Source organism: Eretmochelys imbricata, chromosome 9 (assembly GCF_965152235.1).
Source record: "Eretmochelys imbricata isolate rEreImb1 chromosome 9, rEreImb1.hap1, whole genome shotgun sequence".
Lineage (NCBI taxonomy): Eukaryota > Metazoa > Chordata > Testudines > Cheloniidae > Eretmochelys > Eretmochelys imbricata.
Window position 1 is genome coordinate 44,394,742 of NC_135580.1, and position 27,030 is coordinate 44,421,771.

General features: G+C 43.9%; 1 protein-coding gene across 1 annotated transcript in view; it reads left to right on the forward strand.

Annotated features, from left to right (window-relative positions):
* GPC1 (glypican 1) overlaps positions 1-27,030 on the forward strand; it is a 340,201-nt gene that overhangs the window by 289,302 nt on the left and 23,869 nt on the right. The window contains exon 4 of the mRNA XM_077826859.1: positions 18,772-18,937. Within this exon, the coding sequence (XP_077682985.1) occupies positions 18,772-18,937 (166 nt within the window). The remainder of the gene's footprint in view (positions 1-18,771; positions 18,938-27,030) is intronic.

Genomic DNA, 27,030 nt, shown 5'->3' on the forward strand with positions numbered 1-27,030 from the left:
TCAGAAGGGAACGTTTGTAACTTGACTATAGATCCTCAGGCCAACGGACCAAATCCTTCTCCTGGTGAAGTCGCTCAGAGTTTTGCCATTGACTTTAACAGCAGCAGATTTGGGCTCTTGTTTGTAACTGGCAATGGTGAGAGTGTAATCTGACTGGCATCTGGTAGCTGACCATATCTGTCTCTGACTGCTACCAACCTGTGTGTAACAGCAGGTGATGGGGCTGTGACAGGAAAGGTATAGTCATTGCTAGATACTGATTTTCCAGTGTTCATGACTTTCTGAAAATGCATCTTTTCCCATGACTGGGCTCTTCCCAAAAGTGAGTGAAAAGTATGAGCAGTGATCCAATTGCCACAAAAGTAGTTGTTCTGTTTTTTAACTATGGAGATTCTGTAATTCCTTCTCATGTAGATAATGGGGTTGTTTGACGCTTCTAGTCTCAGGAGTGTAGGACTGTGCTTTTTTTCCGTTCTGTGGTTCAGGAACAGTAAAACCTGGGGCTCCAAGGGTGTGGATATGTGGAACCCTGACTTTGTTCTCTGATGTTTCTGATCTCCTTCACAGCAAACAATTGTTTTCGATAAGAGATTCTGTAAGTTCGACTTCTCTTTTGAAGTTTCCTTTATTTCCATGAGCTCAGATTCCATGTGCTGCTAATTGTCGCTCTGTAGTGGAAACACTTCTATCTAAAGCTGGCAGTGTCCCCAAAAAATGACTCCACCTTTTTCTTCTAGAGCCTGATCCTGTAAACAATGATGTCAAATGGGATTTTTGCCATTGACATCAGTGGGAGCAAAGTGGCTATCTAGTAAGGAGGCAGATTTTGTTAGGGTCCCCCCCCCACTTTAATGTGTAGGACCAACATCATCTCTTTTGGAAGAGCTCTCATGGTCCTTTCAGGCTTCTGCTATCATTTCAGAGGGGCAATACAGCTCTAGGGTGCTGCACTGCTGCCCTAACCCCTGCAGCTTGGAAAGATCTGAACAGTATGTCTTTTTCCTGACTTCTCCCTGGCCCCTATTCGGAGGAGGAAAATTATTTGCTTTATTCAGTATTTGGTGCGGTTTTCAGTTATTCCAACTGGAGCTGCCTCCTCTCTGTCCCACTGGTTTGCACCAGGCTCTGAGCTTCCGGCCTTGTTGTTTTAAATGACAGCTGGTTGACTCTGTTCATGGGTTTGGAACATTCCAATAAAACCTATGTAGGTGGTTTAGTGGAAAGAGGAAAGTGACATGATCATGGATGCAAGAGAAATGCATCACATGGATGTGCACATGTACGTTGAATGGTGGCCACTCAAGTTGTACATGTAAATCACACATTAGGGGACACAAATGGGTGATTTGTGCTTTTTACATGCACCAAGGGGAAACAAAGATTGACTTTTTTCCTCCATGTTCTACAAAAATATAAACTTCCTTTTGGCAGTGAAATGAAGAATCAGAGGCCTAACCTGTTATCAGTAAGTATGTTTACCATGAGGAGACTAGAGCTATTAGAATCCCAGGGACCCTCCCCACGAGATTACCTACTTGATGATGTCCCTTTAATTGATTACTTATCTCAATCTACAGATAGTTTCTGTGCAGCGCTCATTATTTAAAGATTTATAACTGTGCACTAAAGCATACAATCAATGAAATAACAAGGAACGTTTTTTGTCAGAGTTCTTCCAAACTGATTCCTTTCTAAATTGCATGAGAGTTCAAAAAAAAAAAATTGCTCCCCCCCCATGAGAATTGTTCACAAAACCATTAATTTTACAGTAATTGACTTAGACGCTGCTCAGGAGGGGAGAGAAATAAAGGAAACAAATGCCACTTTGAATGCAGAGAATTATGATGTGTTCTCAGTTTTCTGATGTGTTCTCTCCAAGCGCACCTGTCCTCCCCGAAGGATCTGCTGTCTGTTTTGCAAATGCTGGTGATGAACAGTCAGACAGGGAGTCTCAGTCCATTAGTCACATTAGTGTGCCTGTACCGTGAGCGTTGCAAAATTTTGAATTCTATTTCCATACTAGATGTGACATCGAGTTTTCTAAAAGATTGTCCAGGCGAGGAGCTTGCTGTGGAGGAGCGAAGTGGTTTTATCAACAAAGAATGGAGTCAACCCAGAAAGGGAAGTAGCCGCAGAGGAGCACAGAGTTCATCTCTTGATATAAACCACAATTGCAGGATAATACCTGATGACAGCCTTCTTGAAATGTCGGTGCTTTTGGTGGAACAATGCATTTCACAGGGGGAGTTTCTGTTCCATTGGATTACCTCATTGCCACTAAAATCAAACACTGTATACCCAGCTGGAAGGTTGTTTTAATTAAAATGACATACCACACAATACTATTTTGTATACTAAGCATTTTTGCCATTTTTAGCCTGGATTTATGAATAGGGTGGGGATGGGGGGGGGCTACTCCTATTGAAGTCAATAGCAAAACTCCCATTTACATAATTAAAGTGGGAGCAGGATGGGGCATGTGATTTCTACTTAGTAGTATTTAAAATAATTATTTTTAAATTGTTCTTAGTTGCATTTTATATATTTATTTCTGCATCTGATAAATGACTGAATAGTGCATTGATTCCAAGTTAAAATCTGTGTTTTTCAGTAAATATTTCTACTGATGACTTTGATTTGACTCGGATAGGTTCAGATTCTTGGGGGATAGGTCACACAGCCTATTGTGAATCTATTCTTGACATCTTGGCATAGTTTCTGAGTCACAGTACTAAGAAAAGACTCCAATAGATACCAGTGGTGAAGGAGACCCAGGAAGGGAGGGAGACTAAAGGCCATTGAGGTAATTCACATGTCTGGAAATTACATCTGTGTTGGATGAGTTCTAATATTAGAAGATCTGCAGCTAAACTATACTATGTAGAAGTAGGTCTTGAAAGAAAAATTCCCAGGGCTCAATGCTGGTCCAAATGAAGTCAACAGCAAAACTCTCATAGACTTCAGTGGGATCAGGATGTGGCTCCATCAGAGGAGAACAGATAAGAACACAAGAGGAGAGCACAACAAGGTCACAACAAGAATATTTTGGGATTAATTTGGAAAAAAAAAAAAGTAAATTATAAACAAATCATTATTTTACATTGGGATTGATCTTTACTTTCTATGAATTATTTATTTATTCCATATCAATATCTATTTCTATCTCTGTATCGAGATATATCAGTAGCTGTCTATATATATTTAGAGATTCTCCACCAATAAAACTTTAAAAATGTGAACAGCTTAAATCACCTCCCCAGTGTTACTCCTGGAAAATGTCTCTGATTCTCTTCCATTAAAATGTAAAGACAAATATCAAATGTCTGCCAGCATGTTACTCCATACCTGCCTTCTGAGAACATGTACGAACATATTTTAATGAGAGAGGTGTCAGAGCACAGACTCTAACCCCTGCAGCAACTCCTGCCTCTAATCAAGTGGGAGGGGTGAGGCAAGAGAACGCACGGGTGAGATGGGGAAGAATTCTTAGAGATCTTTGTTTCCATAAAGGCTGCATTGTTTCTTTCGACTGAGTTGTCGATTGACATTAAAAAAGACTTCAGAATCCTGATGACTTGTTCTCTCATGAAGTGGTTCTAATGAAATTCTCATTGTAATAAAAATGCCATTGACAGGAGTGCAGCCAGGTATTTCAACAGCCTGTACTTTAGCACAGGCTGGGACAGATTAATAGTGCTCAGATAAATCAATAATTGTCATGTGCTGCTGTCTTCATGCAGTGCTACATTTAAAGATGAGCAAATGATGTTTTACTTAATCTTCAGGAGTTTGCATACTTCTGATTTTGGGACACCTTGTGATTAATAGCTGGCTTTGACTATTCATAGTTATCAGTTATTACAAATCTTAGTTGGAAACCTTGTGTTTTTCACCAGTTTTTAATTGGCACCAGATGTTTGAGGAGTCAGATGTTGAATGGGAAGTTAGGTGTAATTTTTAAATGCTTTTTAGTTTAGAGTGAAAGAGAAAGGACATTGGAAACTGCTTGGTTTGGGATATTTCGTCTTGCCTGTATGAATAAAATAACTTTTCACCTGAAGGGAAACTAATGAAATTACAGCTATCAGAACTGAGACTTTTTTAAAAAAACTGATCCTTATGGAAATTCACAAGCAGGCTTTTCCTTAGTATATCAAGACCAATGAGTACTGTACATGTTTTACATTTTATCTGAGAGAGAGAGAGAGAGAGTGTGTGTGTAAAGTTAGTGCTCCTGAGAGTTATTGACATAACAGGTATAGCCCAAGCATCTTCAGAGTAAGCTTCTTTATGCAGTTCCACCAACGCGCCTAAACCCTGACCTGAAAGAAAATGTCCTTGGGGGTGAGTTGGGTTCAGTCACCAAGTCTGTTCAGTCTTTGGTGTGTCCGTTGAGATAGCCAACACGTGAGCTAATTACAGTAGAACCTTAGAGTTACGAACACCAGGGTTACGAAATGATCGGTCAACCACACACCTCATCTGGAACAGGAAGTATGCAAACAGGCAGCAGCAGAAAAAAATAAAGTAAATACAGTACATTGTTAAATGTAAACTACTAAAAAAAAAAAGAGAGAAAGATTTGACAAGATTTTAAAAAAAAGATGTGATATAAGAAAACTTTCTGTGCTTGTTTCATTTAAATGAAGATGGTTAAAAGCATTTTCTTTTGCATAATAAAGTTTCAAAGTGGTATTAACTCAACGTTCAGTTGTCAACTTTTGAAACAAGAACCATAACATTTTGCTCAGATTTACGAACAACCTGCATTCCTGAGGTGTTCATAACTCTGAGGTTCTACTGTAGGGCCAATTGTAGTAGTTTCTGTGATGTGATGACTATCCATTTGGAACTGGACTGAGAACTTCAGCCCATTTCAGTTAGGAAAATAAGCACTCATCAGATCAGTCAGGACTGACTGGGACACAATCAACAACTTAGTGATGGAAGGTCCTATGGGCCTGATTCAAAGTTCACTGAAGTCAATGAGAGTCTTTCCTTTGACTTCAGTGGGATTTGTATCAGACCCCCTCTGTCCCATTTGTAGGAGCAATAGGAATACTGCCAAGCACAGGCGCCGACTTTCCAATATGCTGGGAGGTGCTCGACCCCCAGCTCTGCCCCAGGACCCGCCTCCACTCCACCCTTTCCCCCAAGGCCCCACCCCACCCACCTCTTTCCACTCCTGCCCTGCCATACCTCTTCCCGTCCCTACTGCGCTCCTGCCCCACCTCTTCCTGCCCTGTTCCACCCCAACTGTGTCGCATCCTCGCTTCCTCCCTCACTCCACAGTGCCTCTTGCACGTGGCAAAACAGCTGTTTGCTGAGGGCAGGAGGCATGGGGAGGGAGGAGAAGGCGGCATTGATTGGCAGGGCCTGCCAGTAGGCAGGAGGCACTGGAGGATGGGGAGGTTCTGATAGGGGGCTGCCAGTGGGTGTTTATCACCCACCATTTTTTCTGGAGCACCCACGGAGTTGGTGCCTATGTTGCCAAGTTCTGCAGAATTTTTCTCCTTATTCTGTAGATATTCATGGGGGGGACATGATTTTTTTTTAAAAGCAAGTTGACTTTTTTTAAAAATAAAAGGCAAACACTAATTGTTACTCGAATCAGAAGTTCTAAACTGACTTTTTACTAATACACTAACTTGTCTTAGATCGTCACATTCATCCTCAAGATCTTCCTCCTAACATCATCCTCTAGATTATCTGTTCTCCTTCCCCTGGAGACATTCCAGTCCAGCACAATACTTCTCTTCAGATCTCTCTGATTCCTAGCTTTCTTTTGCAGCCCTCAGACTTATCTGTTCCTATACTCACAGTATAATATCAATTCTCTTTGGCCTGGAAGCTGAGGCGTGCTTTTAATAAGACATGCAACAACTTTTAGTGAACAAATTTTGCACTAAGCTTTCCATCCTGATGAAGAGTTTGCACCACTAGCTCTGTTCTGTCATGGACATTTCAATTCCACACTTGCCTGCATTATGGCAGTGGCTCTCAACCTTTCCAGGCTACTGTACCCCCTTCAGGAGTCTGATTTGTCTTGCGTATGCCCAAGTTTCACCTCACTTAAAAACTCCTTGCTTACAAAATCAGACTTAAACATACAAAAGTGTCACAGCACACAGTTATTGAAAAATGGCTGACTTTCTTATTTTTGTCATATAATTATAAAATAAATCAACTGTAATATAAATATTGTACTTCCTTTTCAGTGTATAGCACATAGAGAAGTGTAAACAAGTCATTGTCCGTATGAAATTTTAGTTTGTACTGACTGCACTAGTGCTTTTTATGTAGCCTGTTGTAAAACTAGGCAAATATCTAGATGAGTTGATGTACCCCCTGGAAAACCTCTGCATACCCTCAGGGATACACATAGCCCTGGTTGAGAATTACTGCCTTAGGTGGTCTAGACTTTTTAGTGACGTTCCATAAAATGGCATCGTCCATGCAGTGTCAACTTGCGCATATGGTGTGTGCGAGGTCATGCTTTACAGAGGACACAATTTTGTTCTACAGTGCACATTCAGGAGCTGGACAGAATGGCCCCATGGGCTGCCAGTTGGACATTTTTTGTGAATTCAGGGGCATGCAATGAAAACGTTGTATACGTAGACACATGCCACTGCCTAGAAGAGCAAGATAAATTTTCTAGTGGACTTTTTAAGTGCAAATCATAGGGTAATAGTAATGAATCCGTTTAAAATCTGTGCCACAGGGGCTGCTGCCAAAGGTACAAAATGTATAGGTTGAGATATTCAAAAGTGGATGCCTCATATTAGACTCCTGAGTTGAGTTTTAGACACCCAAGTGGCTGATATTCAGAAGTTCTGAGCACCTAGCAGCTTAAGTTGAAGTCAAGGGCAGTTCAGCACTTCTAAATAACAGGGTATACATATATAGGGTCCTTTGGGTGTCACACTACTGCTGTAAAAGGGGAAATGTGGTACCAGACTCTTGAGTAGAGTGGAGAGATGAAGGTAGGAATCCTTTGTAAATATCACAATAAAGAAATAAAATAAGGGACTTTTAATTTAATAAATGAAGCTTATTAATTTAACTTGCAGTGTTCCAATAGCAATAGTCACATGAAATAAACACCCTACCATGGGGGGCAAGGAAACATCTTGCAAAAATCCTTAAGATGGCATTGACATCTAAATCTAGGCACTCATCGGGGCTGAGCTCCTAACATGGATCAAACTTCTTGGTCTAGCTGAGCCTGTAAACCTGAGTATTCCCAGGCTGAAGCAGACTTCTAGATGGATTGAACTCTTAGGCTGGAATGAGCTGCTGAGGCTGGAGACCAGCTTTATAGTCCCTTGGCTCCACCCCTTATTGGCTTTAACTAATCAGCCACCTCCACCTCTCTATGAAGTTTTGCCCCCTTTACATATATATTTTATTTTTCCCTGTTAAAACACTTACCTGCCTTACTACTAGCCAAGCAGAAAAAAAAGGTCACCACAAAATAAAAAAAGCAGTCTTTCACGGGGAGCTGCAGTACTGCTCCCTTAACAATATCCTGTGTAAGGATATAAATAGCAGCACTTTCAAGGCCTCCCTCATCATACAAAATTAGAGTCCCATGGCCAGTGACAAACACCATGGCTTTCCCTGGCTTCAAAGGAAATGCCTCTAAACGTGGCCCCACAGTAGAAACGTCCATGTCTCTGTTTTGTAAAGTAAGGGCAATGAGAAGATGGAAAGGGGAAACCAGTTCTGTGCTGCGTACCTGGCCGTTGGTATCTAGGGTGTCCAGGTGTCCAGCTTTCAATCAGAAAGTCCGGTTGAAAAGGGGACCTGATGGTGTCCAGTCAGATCTACTGACCAGAAAGCCAAAGTCCGGTCACTGTAGGTTACGGGGGAGGCACCAAATCATCACCCGTGCCAGCTCTTACTCAGCTAGGGCCACCTTCTACCCACATCGGGCAGCTACAGCTCCCAGCCCCGGCTCTGCAGGCGAATCCCTCCTGACCCACGCAGGAAGGGGTGGAGAGGGGAAAAGCAGTGAGTGATGGAGGGAGGGGGAAAGAGGAGCAAACAGAGACGGGGACTTCAGGGGGAAGGGGCAGGCCAAGAGCAGGGCCTCGGGGGAAGAGGTGGGGCAGGGGCGGGTACTCAGGGGTAGGGGTGTAGGGGTAGGGCCTCATGGGACGGGGCAGGGAAGGGTAGGTGCCACTACTCTTGCTGGAGTGTCCGGTTTTTAAATGTTACATAGTTGGCAACCCTCATTGGATCTTCCTTCCTGGTCTTCCCTGGAGTCTTTCCATATAACTCAATAAGGTGTTCTAATGCAAACAACATGCATCACTCGAACAGCCCTTTTGCAGATCTGTGCTTTAGGGATGTCAGGGACAGTTTTCTCCATCACTTGCATAACATTAGCTCTTCATTTTGAGTATCTTGACTTCTGGACCTGATTGTGCCATTCCCTTTGTTCAAGGAGTCTAGTTGTGTGAGTACATACCAACTACTGGTTGCGGAGGTGTACCCATAATGCTGTCCATTCTCCTTTTGCTCCCTATGGAGATTTTCTTCACAGGGTCAGGGATGTGTATGTTACAGTAGAAGAAAAAGGTCACAATGTGTTATCAATACAATAGCTTTACAAGCACAAAGCCACAAGAGTGCAAAAAAGGCAGACAGCCCAAACAATTAGTGCTGCCATCCCTTAACCTCACTATATCCAAGAGGTCTAGAGAGAGATTCTCATAGTCAGTTGTTTGGTACAGTATGATGTAAGCTCTCAACATATAGTCTATAAAGATAATAAATTAATTTCTGATTAAATGTCTCCAAGCTATTTCTGAGACTCCTTTCAAAGCTAGACATCTCAACACCACTAATAAGTACTGTGTGTCGGAAAAGAGTCTCGATGCAGTTCATATTTTAAAAAGAGAAATTTCAAAATATTATCTGCAATTAGGACGCTCGCTGGAAGAAAGCGATCAGTCCCCTTTATTTCTTGGGTAGCATCTCCTTCGGCAACGGACAAAATATCGAGACATTTGGACAAGTGATCTAAGCAAATGCTTTAGGATTAGAGCTATGTGGAATGTTCACATCAAATCCTCCTGAACCTTGACTTCAAGGTGCCGTGTGCTAGCAAATCTCCTGTCCAAGTTCTTAAAAACTGCGTGGGATTGTTTGCCTAGCTGGCCCTGTGGGCATCAGCTAGCCCTTACCCTACGCTCACCACCTCAAAGCCCCTTTTGATTCAACAAAATAAGGGTTAGTGTGCCTCCAGAGCCTGTTAGCTGAATTGGGAGAGCTTAGTTCCTAAACACATTTTAAATCGAACCCTTCAGGCTTCAGACAGTCCCCTACCGGATTCTACATTTTAGCTCAGTGAGCCCAAATGTGGAGCAGTCCTATCACTGTGTATGTTAGATGGAAGCAACAGCAGACTGAGGAACCTGCATCTTAGAGCTCAAGAGCCTGATTCTCCTCTCACAGAGGTACAGTGGGACAAACTCCGTGAAAGTTAATGGATTTACATGGGCAGGGCTGGCCCACAACATTTTGGCACCTGAGGCAGGGAGATCAAATGATGCTCCCATTCCCCCTCGCTTGGGCCAGAACTTTGAAAGGTCTCAATTCTGCCTTCTTCCTGTTCTACTTCTCTCATGGTAGTGCTCTGCTACCTATCTCAATAAAGGAAAAGTAACAACTTAAATGCCTTGTTCAAAAATTTTAAGTAACACTTAACTTTCAAACGCCTGAACAGCAAACGTAACTTTTCTTGTCTGCATAGTAAACACTGGCCTTTTTATCTGTTTGAGTAATCAAAATGGTGCTTTCTGTGCCTTCTTGATTGCAAAGATTTGAACTGCTTCCGGAAGGTCCACAGTCTGGGCCAGCTCATGCTCTATTGAGATGATTGCAAGGCTGACCAGCCTCTCCTCTGTCATTGTGGAGCATAGATGTGTTTTTATTTACTTCAGCTTGGAGAAGCTGCGTTCTCCACTGGCAACTGTTACAGGAAGCGTTAGAAGTATGCGCAGAGCAACAAAAGCATTTTGAAAAAGTGTGGTCATCTTATTTGTGCACATATATTCCAGAACAGCCTTTGGCGTTGATCCTGCTGAAATGTATCTTGAAAGGGCTTTCAGTTCATCACCTAAATCACTCGCATCAATATCGCGCATGTCATCATGTGTCAACACTGTCTCTAGTGCCCTGCATTGCTGGTGTAGGTCTTCTTCAGGTATAGTGAGGCGTTTTGAAATATCATACAACATCCCAAATATACTGCTGTGTTCTTAGAGCTGCATGAAACGTTCTTCAACTGACTGTATTGCACAATCTAGCACCTGGTTAAAGAATTCAACTTTGAATTGTTGTTTTGGGTCTCTCATGGGATTATCCCATGCCTCATAATCAAAATGTCTTCTTCAGTGACTCTTGTTCTTGAATGGGTAAGAAAATAGCTTCAGTGTGAAGTTCCTCTGCCAACTTCTGTGCACTCTTCAGAACGTTTTGAAATCCCTCATCTATAGTTATGACTTTGCTTTATCCAGTTGTTCCATTGCACCAGATATATCAAGGTCAACACCTTGGAGTCTCTTGCTTACAACATTTATTTCAAACAGTATGTCATGCCACAACACTAAGCCACACAGAAATTTGAAGTTCTGTATGTTTCTGGTGATTCCATTTCCCTCTGCCACTTTTCTCCCACGAACAGCTCCTGTCACAGCATTTTCCTCCATAATGGCAACTATGACATCATGTATCCTCCCAGTTTGGTGTTGGATAGGCTTTATCGCCTCCACTCGACTTTCCCATCGTGTGGCTCTGTGGTTTCAGTGTCAGAAAGGATGTTCCCAGATGTTGCTTCAAAATTTGCCATCAAAGAGTTGATGCAGAGAAAAATACATAGATGCTTTGAATTACATTAAAAAATTCAACAGCCTCACTAGAAGCTGATGCTGCATCACTGACCACCAAGTTCAATGAATGAGAACTGCACGGGACAAAAAAAACTTGAGGGTTTAACTCTTGGATCCGTGTCTGCACTCCTCTATTCTTTCCTCTCATGTTGGCACCATTATCGTAGCCCTGACTTCTCAGGTCAGCTATCGCAATTCCCGTATCTTCCAGCTTTTTAAGAAGCACATTTGTCATACAGCTCCTGTAGTATCATCAATGTCAATACATTCTAGAAAATGCTCTGACAGTCACCATTGCAGGGACATTTTCACTAGGTTCTGTTGTTGTTACAAAATGCGCCATTAAAGTCATTTGTTCAGTATGGCTGATGTCAGGTGTGCAGTCCAGAATAACAGAGTAAAATCGTGCTGACTTCAGATCTTCCACAATCTTCTGTTTGACTTTTGTTGCCAGTAACTGTATGATCTCATTTTGAATTGTTTATCCAAGGTAATGGTATGTGTACATTTCTTGGGTGGTGACTCTTCTTAGATGCTCCTGGAGTACAGCATCAAACTCAGCCATCAGCTCCATAATTTTAAGGAAGTTTCCATTGTTTGGCACATACAGCTGATCTGAAATGCCACGCAGTGTTAGGTTTTGGGTAGCAAGCAGTCTCACAATGGCAATGAGCCTTTTTAGAACATTTTGTCAGTAAAGAGACTCTGACGCTGATCATCTGTGGTGGCCTTTAATCTTAGTCTCCTCTCAAGCTCTTTCCACCTATGGAATGCTCTCTGGTGATTTGCTGCGTTCTCATGGCATGCCAGATTTCTAGCCAGGTGTTTCCAGTCCTTTGTTCCTGTAGAACCCAATGTGGCTGGAACATTAGACTGGAAGAGTTTGCAGCAAAAACAGGATGCAGAATTCTGGGTTTTTGAGTAAATAAGCCATGGCCTCTCCACTTTGGCACCATTGGGGATTTCACACCAGTAATGTGTTGGATGGAAACTTCTATTTTCATTGTCTTTGAGGAACATGAAGTTTTTTACTTGCTGTGGCCCATGCAGTACAAGGAAGTCCCACAGGCTACTACTCAAGTGGATCCACAGTCCTGGATCATCTAGACTTAAGGAACTAAACTCAGCAGCAGCATTCCTTGCGCCTCCACTACACTCTTCTCTGATCTACACTTTTCTTCAGGAATATGCATGGTTACATCCATTTGAGATGGAGATATGGATGCTGCAGTAGCTGCCAGGTCACCTGCACTCTGACTAACTGGAAAATAAGGCATCTCCTCACCACTCACATCCTCACTGGGGCCAGAAGGCTCGCCGTGAACATTTGTGTCTATGTATCTCAGGAGATCTCCTTCCTGCTTGGATAGAAAAGCTTCTTTTGCTTTCTTTCTTTTTCTGAATGCTGCCCCAGAGGGGCGTTTTCTTCTTTCCCTCATGACTGCTGTTCTGTGCCAGCTATAGTGGGTCTCAACACTCAGTTGAAGGGGACAAATAAGCAGGCTGGTAGCAGGGCCTGAGTGAGGGAAGATATCAGCGTCTTAAGGGCCTCACTGGCTCCTACTACTTCAGTTGACTGCCTGTTCTCCTCACGTGGGTTCAGGGAAGCAGCAGGAAACAGGAAGCTCCCTGAGAAGCTGGTGTTAATCAGTCCAGGCTCCTGGGGGTGCTAGAGAGGTACATAAGAGGCTCTTCCTCCTCTCCCTCCTTGCAGGTCCTGCTGCTTTCTGTTATTCCCTCTCACCTTTTCTCCTGTCTGCCTGTTATGTCTGTTGTGCCCTCCTTCCTCCAGCACAGCACTCCACCATCTCTGTGCATCTAGAGCAGAGAGAATACATATGCACCAGCAGCAGACACAATTTTCTACATTCTGGGTCCTAGAGGCGCCCCCCCACAGTCTGGCACCTGAGGTGGCCACCTCAGTTCGCCTCATGATAAGGCCAGCCCTATACATGGGTATAAGTGACGGTAGGATTAAGCGCTATCAAGGCAAAGTCCATATGGAAAACACTTCCATAATCTCACCCTCCTAGTCTCGGGAAGATCCCTAGCCATTGAGCAACACTGGTGTCCATTTTAGACACATCTGCTCATTCTGTCTACAAAATTGGAAGAGCATGATCATTAACAAGTGGAATAATTAGCAGGTTAAAGGGGTACAAGAACCTGGAGTCATCTGGATACCAGCAGAGACTACCACTATTCGTTGCTGCTCAGAGATAAAGTTGAACGCTCACAATCTGACAGATTTAAGGGAGCGATCATTTTAACATCAACAGTTGGTGCATGAATAAATCACCTACTGTTTATATAGCAGGGACAGGCACGAGGGAAAGGGATAGCATAGGTAGGCTTAGAAGGATTCCATTTTTATGGGTAAATGTTAGTACACACCAATGTCACCATACACACACAAACTCAAAAAATATTTCGTCAATAATAATTGAAATGTACAGATAGGCAATGTAAGAAAAATGCTGCTTGAGAACTTTTAATAGAGTTTGAGTTAAGGATATTTACTTTGTATATTTTGACATGTGATTTTGACTTTAATTTTTTGAATCTCAGTGCCTATGGTCATTAAATAATTGTCTGACCTCCCATAATTTCCCACAACAGTGAAAATTTAAATTAATAAAAAAAATTTTTAATTGCTTAAAAATATCCATTGAATATTATCTGTGTAAATTATTTTTAAAAATCGAATTCTGCCAAGTCTAGACATAGGACAGGTAAATGCAGAAGCGTTCTCCAAGAAGGGTTTAAATGTGTGGATATTGCACCGTACTGCGCTATGCACACTGCCTCCAAGCTGCCTCGTACGATGTGGCATTAAAGTGTCCCTCTGGTGGAAAAAGTCACTTTGCAAGAATGACAAATTAGCCATGCACAAATATTCTCTGTCTGACATCAAAGTCATGTTCGCTCAGTTATGCGGTAAAGGCATAGGTTTTTTTCTCCTCTCAGGAGCTTAGCTCAAAACTCCAGGCAGTGTTCTTTGTGCCTAGTACATCATTTGAAACGGCCATCCAAAGGCAGATATGAACAGTAAGCAAGCACTTGCTTTTTTAGGATGTTTCTGCATCGTGTATGATGATTAGCCTGGCTAGCCAAGCCATGACCCTCTGACAGCTGTTGAGTGGCCTATAGGAAACTGGTTGCAGGACAGTGGATAGGTGTCCACGTCACAGGAAATAACAATAGCTGCACCCTTGTTGGCCAATCTTGCCAGCGAGGACATGGAGTGACTAACATGGAGCATTAACTACCCTCTCACACACAGATAGTCTTAGCAAGTCTGTGTAGAGGCAGAGCATCCTGGAGAGTCTGGAGTTTGCACAATTGCTGCTCCTCCTGGGGCTGTCCTGGGGATAAGAGGGTATGTCAGTCTTCACTGGCTTCATGAGCATTAAATTCACTTTGAAAAGAAAAATATCCATAAGTAAGTTAAGTAATCAGAGAGACAAGGCGGGTGAGGTAATATCTTCTGTTGTACAACTTCTATTAATGAAAGGGACAAACCTTCAAACTCCACAAAGCTCTTCTGCAGGTCTGGAAAAATAGCAAGTTGAATTCTTATACTGGATTTTCACAATACACCTCTGGTTTATGAAGACTCATTAGAAGAAAAAGTAGTACTCCCTTCCAGACTGAATTTCCAGTATTTCAAGTTGAATAGTCTGCTTCTGGCTGGTGTTAGCTCTTTATAGCATGCATTTATATTTCATCTACTCTTAACTGTTGTCCCCTCATTTAACATTCAGTGCATTTTATTAAAGCACTGTGATTTATAAGAAAATCTTACATTTTAAATGATATTTCCATTGTAACTTCTTGTTGTCTTAGGTTAATAAGTGGTGGATGGAGTTTTGGTTTGTTTCTCAAACTTTTCCTCATCTGTAGGGTAAGAGCTCCATCTGCTGGTATGAAGGGAGCATTACATGTTTTAAACCAATTTAATCCCAGGTATTAAATATGAATTTTAGTACCTTGTAGTAGGGATTTGAAGAATGAGTGCACTAATTTTACCCCTTTGGTTCTGTTTGTGTGTGTTTGCAGTGGTAACAAAAGAAGAGGCTCTTTTAAAAGAGAGAGCAAAGCTTTTAAACTTTTGCAGTTTTCTTCAAGGTTGAGGTCTTAGCAGGGTTGCCAACTTTCTACTCACACAAAACCGAACACCCTTGCCCTGCCCGCTACCCTGACCCGCCTCTTCCCCACCCCTTCTCCAAGGCCCCGCCCTTGCTCACTCCATCCCTCTCCTCCCCTCCCCCCCCCCGTCACTTGCTCTCCCCACCCTCACTCGGTCATTTTCACTGGGCCGGCTCAGGGAGCAGGCGTATGGGAAGGGAGTGAGGGCTCCAGCTGGGGTTGCAAGCTCTAGGGTGGGGTCAGAAATGAGGAGTCCAGAGTGCGGGAGTGGGCTTCAGGCTGAGGCAGTGGGTTGGGATGCGACGGGGGTGAGGGCTCTGCGGAGGGGTTAGGGATGAGGAGTTTGGGGTGTAGAAGGGAGCTCTGAGTTGGGGGTTGGGGCATGGAGCGGGTGAGGGCTCTGGCTGCAGGCTCAGGGCTGGGAATGAGGCGTTTGGGGACACCTGGTCACCCTAGGTCTTAGTATTTCTGTGGCAGGTTAGTGTGTACTTTATCTGCCAGAGTTAAAGCATTAGGGCCCAGATCTACAAAGGGACTTAGGTTTAGGCACCACTGCAATCACAGGTGTCCTGTAGTTGGCAAAACTCATTTGGTGCCTAAATTTTCACTGTAAAAAGGCCCCAAGGCACCTAAGTTTCTGTCTGTAGGCATGTGCACTGCTGCCTCAGGCAGCCACCCAGACCCCCATCTGAACCATAGCATGATCCTGAAACCAGGAGAAGACAATGCCTGTATCACCTGCAGGACCCAATCTGGTAGGCATGCTCCGATCACATCTAATTCTGCAGAAAATGGCTGGAGGGAGAAAGCAAGCTACCTTTATTGTCTTCACCCTAGTTCTTAGGGAACTCATCCAGGATGTGAGAGAACCCACTTCAGTTCCCCCCTCTGCCTGATGAGAAGGGATTTGAACTGGCTTCTCCTACCTCTCAAGTGAGTGCCCTAACCACTGAGCTAGGGGATAGTCTGATGTTGTCCCTCCCCATTGAAGCCATTCCACTTGGTGTATAAATAACTAAAATATACATTGGACCAGCGACAGTGAGAATGATGGGGTAGTCACCGAGCAGAGTGGGGAACCGAACCTGCCTCTGGGCTGAGTTCCCTGACCACTGGGCTAGGGGTTATTAGGGAGGCTGCCTCCTCCCTCCAGTCGTTCTGATTGCTGTTAGGTACGTGCTGCTGCTGTTCTGCCAAGAAACCATTTAAGGCACCTGACTGTAAATGAGGATTCCTGGCTGTGGATCCCAAGCAAGACAGGTCCCTAACTCCATGGGAGTGGCCGGGTGTAGGACTCAGACCTCTTGTCATCATCTCCTATTGGCTAGTTTAGGCAGTTCCCTGCCCAGTGAGCTGGCTTTTGTGGATCCCATTCTCAGGCAGCCTTGTGTCCCCACTCATTGTATAGGGAGCTAAAGGGCCTCACTCAGGATTTGTGGATTCCACTGGGTCTGTGTCTACACAGGAATAACAAACCCACAGCTGGCCAGAGTCAGCTGACTTGGGCTCGCAGCACTTAGGCTCCAGGGCTGAAAAATCACTCTGTTGATGTTGGGGCTTGGGTTGGAGCCCAATCTCCAGGATCCTACAAGGGTAGAGGGTCTTTTATCCCTGTGTTCAGGTAGCCAAAGTGACTAGGCACCTAAAAGTTAGGTGCAATGATTTGGATTTGGGCTCTGGTCTTTCTGTGGATATTTGTTGTGTACAGAGAGAGAATTTTTCTACATTATCCCATCAGTTTTCTGAGGTTTATAAACTTCATTTTATAGAAACCAAAGAAATTGAAACCTCCTACTTCTAACTTTTAACGTGGGGAGCAGTTCTGGATGTCTGTACAGTATCTGAACCTCAGGAAAACTTCTCATGCGGCCGTTTAATTCATTCCTTCAAAATAAAAACGCAGCAGAGTGGAGATATCCTTTTCAAGGCATACTAAAAATAAAGGGCTAGAGAGAAGAATGTTTGAGGAAGACAAACCTTAGGGATTTTATCTCTGGACCTCTAACAGTGGGCTCAGCATGCTCCCGCTCTTCTAAAGCTGCCTCGGTATTGCTTATTCTTGGACCACAGCAAGCTTAAAAGGACACTGTTCAACACATTTTTCATAATATATGGGAGAAAAAAATCTTACTGTCGAAACTGAATCTTGCAACTTGGATCTCTTTCCAGACAGAGCATTTCCCCGTCCATCACACTTACACACTAGTTTGTTCTTGCTGTTGCATACTTTCTCATGAGTTGGTTGAAAAAGGAACATTAAGCCATTTCTTTTCAATCACCTATAAAGACTAACAAGGAAATTGCAAATGGACATTGGCCAAAAAAATTGGTAATGCTAGTTAATATTATGGACTGGCCAGGTTTGCCAAGGTCCCATTTGAGCTAATGGTTGCAGCACAGCACTGTAGTAGTGGGTTGGAGGTGAGTGTTCTGCAGGGATGCTCTCAGGAGCATCTTGATCTAGTTCTGCACCAAATTATAGATGGAGGGTTCCCCTTCCCCTAATGCTGATCATCCCCTTCTCCCGTATCTGGATGCTGGTTAGCCATCTCTTCCAGAAATGGTGTATCCCTGAGGCTCACAAAAATATGTTAAAAGTACAATTTCTTTAAACGTTTGGAGTACCCCAAATTGCAGGTATTTTAATGGTTCAGGCTGACCCTTTGGATCACCCTCACAAGCTCTTCACCCCACCTTCCTTTCCTATGACACCAGCAGAATGACTGTAATGTTTGGGCTCCCCCAAGGGATTAGCTTCACACAAGAGGCAGTACACGTTTCAGGAGCAAACTGTCAGTGCAGTCAGTAAGAATTCCTGGAGGAAGCTTGTGGCTATACACATCAGCGAGATGGTTGAAACAAAAAAACTTACCTAACAAAAGAACCTGCTGATGCTTATAAAAGACTCTTCCAGTGCAGGAGTTACCATGTGACAGTGTTGCAGAATTACAGGTCACGGTCACGACACAGGGGCAGTGAAAACAGAAAGGAGAGAGCCAGGTTAATAAAACTGGCTATCCCTGGTTGTGAAACCCTGCAGATGCTCAAGGAAGGAATAGGAATGTAATATCGCTGCTAACATGCTGTAACATATACTGTGAACTTTTCTAAACAAGTCATAATACAGTCATAATCATTTGATTATTTAATATGATCTTTGGTACATTTTTGTATTCCATCCCATTAGCTAATATTTTCATCTCTATATAAATTCACTTCTTTTGCTACTTTGGTTTTATCATCCGCTGTAGCTGCATTAAGGTAGTGTATAGAAGCCCCAGTTGAGCTTAGGGCTTCATTGTGCTAGGTACTGCACAAATATACAATGGGTAGGTTTGTGCTGTAATCACAGGGTGTGATTAAGACATACGCCGTGAGAGACAGTCTAAAGACTGTCTAAAAACAGACTGGAAGAGCTTACAGTCTAAATAGACAAAGAAGATGAAGGGTGGGAGGGGAAACAGAGGTACTGGGTGACAAAGTGACTTGCTCAAGGACACACAACAGGTCAGTGGCACAACCCAAAATAGAATCCTGCCTCAATCCAGAGTCCACTGGATCACAAAACATTTTAAATCATTTAGTTAGGGGCATGAATTTGGTTCAGTATAATTTAATCTGTCTGACTAGGGCTTTAAAATAATGCACCGTATAATTTCCTGTTTAATGAGAGTCTTTCACTTGTTTCCATAATTAATAATTCCCCTTCCACCTCTTTTAGGTGTCTCTTAGCCATGAGTGTACTCGTGCCATAATGAAGCTGGTGTACTGTCCGTATTGCCGGGGCATTTCTAGTGTGAAACCGTGCAACAACTACTGCCACAACGTCATGAAGGGCTGCCTAGCCAATCAAGCAGACCTGGACACGGAATGGAGGAACCTGATTGGTAAGGAGAGCTAGTTATGTGCCAGTAAAACTGTCGAGTTTATGACATGTTCCCCCCGCACACCCCAAAGCTCATATTCAGTCTTTGTGAGACAGGGATTGGAGAATGAATAAAGTGCCATTAGAACAGTTAAAAGGGCATAAGACCCTTTTACGCTAAAATTCCTCTGCCTCAGCGCTGGACTGTAAAAGGACTGGAAAGACATTTTACTATGTTTGAGTAATGGGCTCAGTCAAATCACTACACAGAATGTGCTACACTGGCTAACAAGACCCTTGATCCTGTCAAGAGACCGATACTCTTTCCAATTAAAACAACTCAATTAATTCTTGTGCTTTCCCATCTCTTGAGGTTTAGGGCCAGGTTCTATCACCCTTCTTCTGGCTGAGTGGTACCGTCCTCCATGAGTACAAGGGTAAACTAAATTAAATTGGAACGCACTTTTAGATCCTTCTGTGGAAGGTGCTGTAGAAATGAAAAGTAATAAAATTGTTTCCATGGGATACTCAGAATTGAGGACTTTCAACCCTGACAATGCTCCTTCAAAACAAAAAGGGTGGGATGGAGTTTGGAGGAATGAGATGCGTATATAAAGGAAAATAAAGCTCATTTGCTTTATATTTAAACACAAATGCCATGGTGGAGGGGGCAGGGTCAAGTTCAGCAGCCAAGCAAAACAATCAACACTAGGAGAAAACTAGAATGAAATCAGTCAAGGAATGTAGCCTGAACAATTATTACACTTATAAGATTACGTATTGGGGTGCAATATGCACTTGTCACAGATAACAGGTTCTTTTCCTAGGTGGCTATTTAAAGTTAATTGACAAGACTGAAGCACTTAGAGGAGGGGAAAGTGATCAGGAACAGTCAGCATGGATTCACCAAGGACAAGTCATGCCTGACTAATCTAATTGCCTTCTATGACGAGATAACTAGCTCTGTGGATGAGAGGGAAGCAGTGGACGTGTTGTTCCTTGACTTTAGCAAAGCTTTTGACACGGTCTCCCACAGTATTCTTGCCAGCAAGTTAAAGAAGTATGAGCTGGATGAATGGACTATAAGGTGGATAGAAAGCTGGCTAGATTATCGGGCTCAACGGGTAGTGATCAGTGGCTCCATGTCTAGTTGGCAGCCGGTAACAAGTGGAGTGCCCCAAGGGTCGGTCCTCGGGCCGGTTTTGTTCAATATCTTCATTAGTGATCTGGAGGATGGAGTGGATTGCACCCTCAGCAAGTTTGCAGATGACACTAAACTGGGAGGAGAGGTAAATACGCTGGAGGGTAGGGATAGGATACAGAAGGCCCTAGACAAATTAGAGGATTGGGCCAAAAGAAATCTGATGAGGTTCAACAAGGACAAGTGCAGAATCCTGCACTTAGGACGGAAGAATCCCAGGCACCGCTGCAGACTAGGGACCGAATGGTAAGTTTATGGAGGAGATGGTATGATGGGATAACATGGTTTTGGTAATTAAATATTCATGGTAAATAGGCCCAATGGCCTGTGATGGGTTTTAGATGGGGTAAGATCCAAGTTACCTGGGAAAGAATTTTCTGTAGTATCTGGCTGATGAATCTTGCCCATATGCTCAGGGTTTAGCTGATCGCCATATTTGGGGTCGGGAAGGAATTTTCCTCCAGGGCAGATTGGAAGAGGCCCTGGAGGTTTTTCGCCTTCCTCTGTAGCATGGGGCACGGGTCACTTGCTGGAGGATTCTCTGCTCCTTGAGGTCTTTAAACTACAATTTGAGGACTTCAATAGCACAGATATAGGTGTGAGGTTTTTTTTGTAGGAGTGGTGGGTGAAATTCTGTGGCCTGCGTTGTGCAGGAGGTCAGACTAGATGATCATAATGGTCCCTTCTGACCTAAATATCTATGAATCTATGAATCTATGGTTCGGCAGCCGTTCTGCAGAAAAGGACCTAGGGGTTACAGTGGACAAGAAGCTGGATATGAGTCAACAGTGTGCCCTTGTTGCCAAGAAGGCCAATGGCATTTTGGGCTGTATAAGTAGGGGCATTGCCAGCAGATCGAGGGACGTGATTGTTCCCCTCTATTTGACATTGGTGAGGCCTCATCTGGAGTACTGTGTCCAGTTTTGGGCCCCACACTACAAGAAGGATGTGGAAAAATTGGAAACATCCAGCGGAGGGCGACAAAAATGATTAGGGGACTGGAACACATGACATATGAGGAGAGGCTGAGGGAACTGGGATTGTTTAGTTTGCAGAAGAGAAGAATGAGGGGGGATTTGATAGGTGCTTCCAACTATCTGAAAGGGAGTTCTAAAGAGGATGGATCTAGTTTGTTCTCAGTGGTAGCAGATGACAGAACGAGGAGTAATGGTCTCAAATTGCAGTGGGGGAGGGTTAGATTAGATATTAGGAAAAACTTTTTCACTAGGAGGGTGGTGAAACACTGGAATGCATTACCTAGGGAGGTGGTGGAATCTCCTTCCTTAGAAGTTTTTAAGGTCAGGCTTGAGAAAGCCCTGGCTGGGATGATTTAGTTGGGGATTGGTCCTGCTTTGAGCAGGGGGTTGGATTAGAAGACCTCCTGAGGTCCCTTCCAACCCTGATATTCTATGATTCTAAGACATAATTTGGTGAAACACGCACAGACAAACTTTATTTAGTACAGACAACTATAATTGGAATCATGGGAAAGGATCAATATGTACAACTATATAACTAAGATAAGTGCAGTTAAGTGGTTTCGTATATTGTTTATACTTACAATCTTGTATTGTGTATGTTTACAACTTATGGAGACCTCTGGAAACAAAGACAGAAGGGTAAGTAAGGTGTAACCCATCAGAAGGGAGGTTCTGATTCCATTTACACCATCTCGGGGAGCTGATAAACCCACAGAAATAGGACCTGGGTGTGGTATTTTATACCCTTCCTTATGGTGGTAATACAGATATATACCACTTTTGCTCCTTTATCCTGATTATAATAATGTCATTAACAGGCCCTATCCATGCCTTTAGGATGTCCATAATTAAACATCAAGCATTAATATTCATGATGTACATCACTTATTTCTTAATCATTTCTATATGTAAATGCAATCTAACTGCTTAATACTTCATAGCAACATAATTGGCAAAGCCCTGTAAAGCTCCCTTCTTGTGGAATCCTGTGGTGTACTGTACCTGTTTGTGGAGTTACTCATTTGTCTCTTAGAAGGAGAGTGCAAAATATCTGACCTGGGGTTATTTCTTGAGGCATACACTCTTCAGCTAAATCCCAGCCTTTAATAGGTACTCCCTTATGCTCATACAAAAGGCCTATAATCATAACAAACCTAATAACTCGGTTATTTATTCTTCTTCTTGCTGTAAACTCGCTGTTAACTTGCATTAAAAAGACTTAGCAAAGGAATTATATGGTAGCCAAAACTATAAACCCTTGACGATCAGGTCATGGGTCAGCAGTCAACAGGAAGATCCTGCATCTTTCACTTTGTGGCGGTGACAAGCCTTGTTGCAATGAAGTGGACTGTATGTCTACCTAAGGGTATGATTCACAGATTTTAAGGCCAGAAAGAGCCATTATGATCAAGACTGACCTCCTGCATAATGCATAATAATAAAGAACCTCAGCCAGTGATTCCTGCCTCTGGCCCATACCTGCTGGCTGAGCCAGAGCATCTCTTTTGGAAAGCTATTCAATGTATATAATTAAGCTGGATTTTCAGAAAGCCTGTGATAAAAAGCTACTGCTTTAAATGTGAACTACAAGGATTCAGGGAAGTGACGGGGCGGGGGACACAGAATCTGTGTATTGCTTGCCACTGGAAGTAATGGAGCTCTGTGGGAAGTCAGAGGACCCCTTGCTGTTCCTAATTGACTTTCACAAATAAGCCCAAGGACAGCATCTGCAGATAAACTAACTGATTACATGTAAGTGGGGCTGAGCGGTGAATGAGCACAGTGCAAGCAGCAAGTACATCTAGGAGATTTTTATTTTCAGCATAACTGGTTTAACACCAGGGAAATGAAACGTAATGGAGATAAACATAAGGTAATAGGCAATGTGACTATAATAATGAACACTCACAAATTGGGATTCAGGCTTTTTTTAATTTTTTTTTTTTTTGCCTTAACAGCCTATTAGCTGAAAGTTATTTTTAAAAAATACATGTTCATTTCATTTCAAGGATGTTTTAGTTCTGCTATCCGCCAGTTGTAAGGCTCCAGTACAGCTATAAATGGAATGATCTTGTGTCCTTGGTTGTGTCACCTCCACCATAGGTTATGGCACTGCACTCGTCATGGGGCTTAGCTACACCTGAAAGCTAGTCACCAACATCTCCTTGTTCAGAATGCTGCAGGCTGCTTAGCTAATGATGATCCTTGCAGGGCAGGCATTAGCCCTGTGCTCTCTAGTCAGTGCTGGCTGCCAGGTTATTTGGAGGGGTCCAAGCCAAGGTTTTGTTTTTGACCAGAAAGCCCTACTTGGTTTGGGTCCTGGCTATGCGAGAGTTTGTCCTCTCGTTATGTGGCCCCGTGGTAACAGAACACAACTGAAGCACTCAAATGAGAAGCCCCTTGGTTTAAAAGGAAAGGAGCTGGCAACAGGACTGAAGGGGTCATGGTCTGTGGAAGTAATTTCTCTAGAGCCCTTGTTTGTTGCCTTCTGGGCATAGGGCAAGGCATAGGGGCCTACTTTTGAAAAACTGGCTTCCAGCCACACAACTCCTCTTGCTCTCAGGGCACTTTCTCCTAACTGCCTCATAACTCTGCTTCTCTAAAGGGCAAGATTTGCACTCCTGGGCCTCGTGCTGCCAGTACATCATGCTGAAAACCCTTAGCACTCAAAAATTTTTAACCCGCTGAGGTACTCATAGGCCAGCCCAAGGGTCAAAAATCCACCTAGTGCAGCAACCTTCTGAGGCCCCTGACTTTTTCAGCCAGTTCCTTTCGAAAGCAGGAAGCAAGCGCTTTCCTAACTTCTAAGAACACAGAGGATAAATTTAAAAATCCCTTTCTTTTTCTTCAACACCATGCAGTAGGACCAGTCATTCCAGAGAAGGGCAAGGCAATGGGTATCAGTGGCCAGACAGTGTCACCAGAGGACACTCAATGCGGGATATCCCCTTGGAGAATGGAGATGCATCCATGCCAGAGCACACTGCATAGTCTGACAGAGCCTCCAGAGTCATCTGCTCTAGCCATTAGCCGTCCCCTTTCCTTGGAGCAAGATCTAGAAAGGGAGAACTTGGTTCCCTTGGTCAGAACAAAGCAGCGCCTTTCCAAGTATGGTTCAGTGACTCCATTTCCTATTAATAAATCTTCACAGACTGAGCCCTGTGACAGTTTGAGGCTCTTGTCTGAGCTCAAACACATGAGCCAGCGGTTCAGGTAAGGTTTACAGCCCTCCTTTCCCCAATCGTGTAGTCTTGCCACTAGACCACACTGCCTCCCTTGTGTGGTTCTGACTAAGCTACTTTATGCAGCACTGGCAGGACAGCTGGGTCACTTGAGCTCAGTCGTTCCGTACGTCTTCTCTCCTTCCTCTAATTCCACAGTAATACTACTGCTCAACGCCATCCGTTGTGACAATTACCTTCCAGATACAGTGCACAGGCCAAAATCATTTTCAGGTTTCCTTTTTGGTGAGGACAGAGCTAAAATACTTGTGGTGCTTCCATGTAGATCAGCCATGCCATGTGAGTATTCCTTAATTTCTGGTACTAGTAACTATAGACTAATGTCTCTGTGTCAGCTGGTCAAGGGCTCTTAGCAGTTTAATGCTTATACAAACAAATTACAATCGCAGCTACTACCTTCGGTTTTGGTGCTCCAAGGTCAGCATGGAAACCCTGGAGGACATCCAGGAGACTTTCAAAAGCTGTAAAGCCTTATTTAATAGCCCTCTACCATATGACTTTAACCCTTTTTCCTTTGTCAAGGTTTCTCTCTCCTCCTGGGAGTATAATGACACAAAAATAAATGTGTTTAAAATAGCATGATAAGTCTTGCCAAAATCCACAGGAGACTGGCAATTGATGGTCAAATTCTGTGCTTATTTCAACCTGCCATGCTCAGGCACTGCAGCTCTTCTTGTGTTTACCGCCCTCTCTCTGGGTCTCTCTGAACGTACGAGGAGCCTACTAGGTTCTATGGCCCTGATACTGCAATGAACTCGACTAGGTCAGACTTCTCTGCAGAGTTTCATTGTCCCCCTGGCTGGAGGGAACCATCCACGCACAGCTCATTGCTGGATTGGGACCTGACCGAGCTAGCAGATTTAGAGCAAAATAAAGTAAGTTCGAAGAGGAAAAGTATCGTGGTAGCCCATCATTGTAGCACATGAGTAAGTAAGATCTTTCATATGCATTTCAACACAGTCCATTTAACTAGATTTTTCACTCTTCTTCCTCCCTTTTATGCACTCACAGAACTGTATTTTCTTGTCAGACTCTTCAGCGGCTGTCTTGTTCTTACAATTCAGCTGTCTTTCTACTCAGTATTACTGCCTTCTATTGTTAAAACACGCATGCATGCCATGTCTCCTTGTTTCAGTGGAATGTTGCAAAGTAAAAGTTGAATCACTGCTCAGCTGAACCTAGGCTGCTGTTACATATGATCATCAGCCAGCTTTTATCCATATTAGTTTATGCTAATTAGCTTTAATTTCTAATGACCCAGATGGCAGGTTACCACAACTAATTGAAAGTGAATCCCGTAGAATGGTTAGTGAGTCTGGTTAAAAGAAGTGGGGGAGAGGAGACAGCATCTGCTCCATGGGTTTAAACCTGGAGTTTGTGCATTGGCCTTTCTGACAAGGACAAGCCAATTGTTACCTGTCATTGCACTCCATCTCGCCCCAGCAGAATGACTGGCCGCCATTCCTGAAAGGTCAATCTGCAAGTCTAATTGATTGATTAGGTGGTATTTCTGTATGCTTTTTGCACTTGTTCCAGGTTCTTCTTGCCCAAGAGACACTGTTTTTGACAGTAGCTGACCACTAGGAGTAAAGCAGATCAGTATTTAAATTATACTTGCACACTGTAATGTTAAAGGTCATAATTCAAGCAAGTCACATAGCCAGGATGTTTAACAAAGGGTGCCTAGAGAGGCTAGCCAGGGCTTGTCTCTCTCCGGGGCAGCAGGGGACCGCACCGCCTCACTACCTTGGGGAATAGCTCTTGCGGGGAATTAGTCCGGCCGCGGGAGTCTTCCTCTACAGCCTTAGTGAAAGTACAAAATAAGCACAGTGACCCCAGGCCCTGGGTCAGGGCAGGGCACTGGTGAGTCAGGTGTTCAGGCCCTCAGGCAGGGCTGAGCAGTAACAGTATCTAATGGTAAGTCCAGGCCTTAGATCAGGGTGGGGCATTGGTGAGTCAGGCCCTCAGGCAGGGGCCGAGCAACAACAGTATATAACAACAGGCCCAGGCCCTAGGTCAGGGTGGGGCAAAGGTTCTCCTGAAAGCCTGTAGGAGACACTGGGCCTGCTTTCGCTGCTTCTCTGTGAGTGTGTCGCCGAGCTGGGGGCCTCCAGTATCCTCTGTCAGGGGCGCGTGGGGACCCACCTCTGGTTCCGGTGGGTAAGGGTTAATTATTAGGCCCTCCCGCTCCCACCATGGTTTCAATAGATTCACATGATATTGCTGGGTTTTCTTGTGCCGGTCGGGCTGGTGGACCTCATAGGTGACGGGCCCGACCTTCCGGGCCACCTCATAGGGTCCCTGCCAACGGGCCAGCAGCTTCGGTTCACTCAATGGTAGGAGGAGCAGGACCCGATCACCTGGCTCAAAGGCATGGACCCGCGCTTCTTGGTTATAGGTTTGTGCCTGGGCTTGTGCAGCTTTTAAGTTTACTCATGCTAGGGCTCCGGCCTGAACGAGGTGCTCCTGGAGCTGGAGAACATACTTCAGGAGGCCCTGGGTTGGAGACGAAGACTGCTCCCATGTCTCCCGCATTAAGTCTAATAGGCCCGTGGGCGGCGGCCATATAGTAGCTCGAACGGGGAAAATTTTGTTGATGACTGGGGTACCTCACGGATTGCCAGCAGTAAGGGCAGGAGTAGCTTGTCCCACCGGCGTAGCTCCTCTGCGGGGAACTTGCACAGCATCTCCT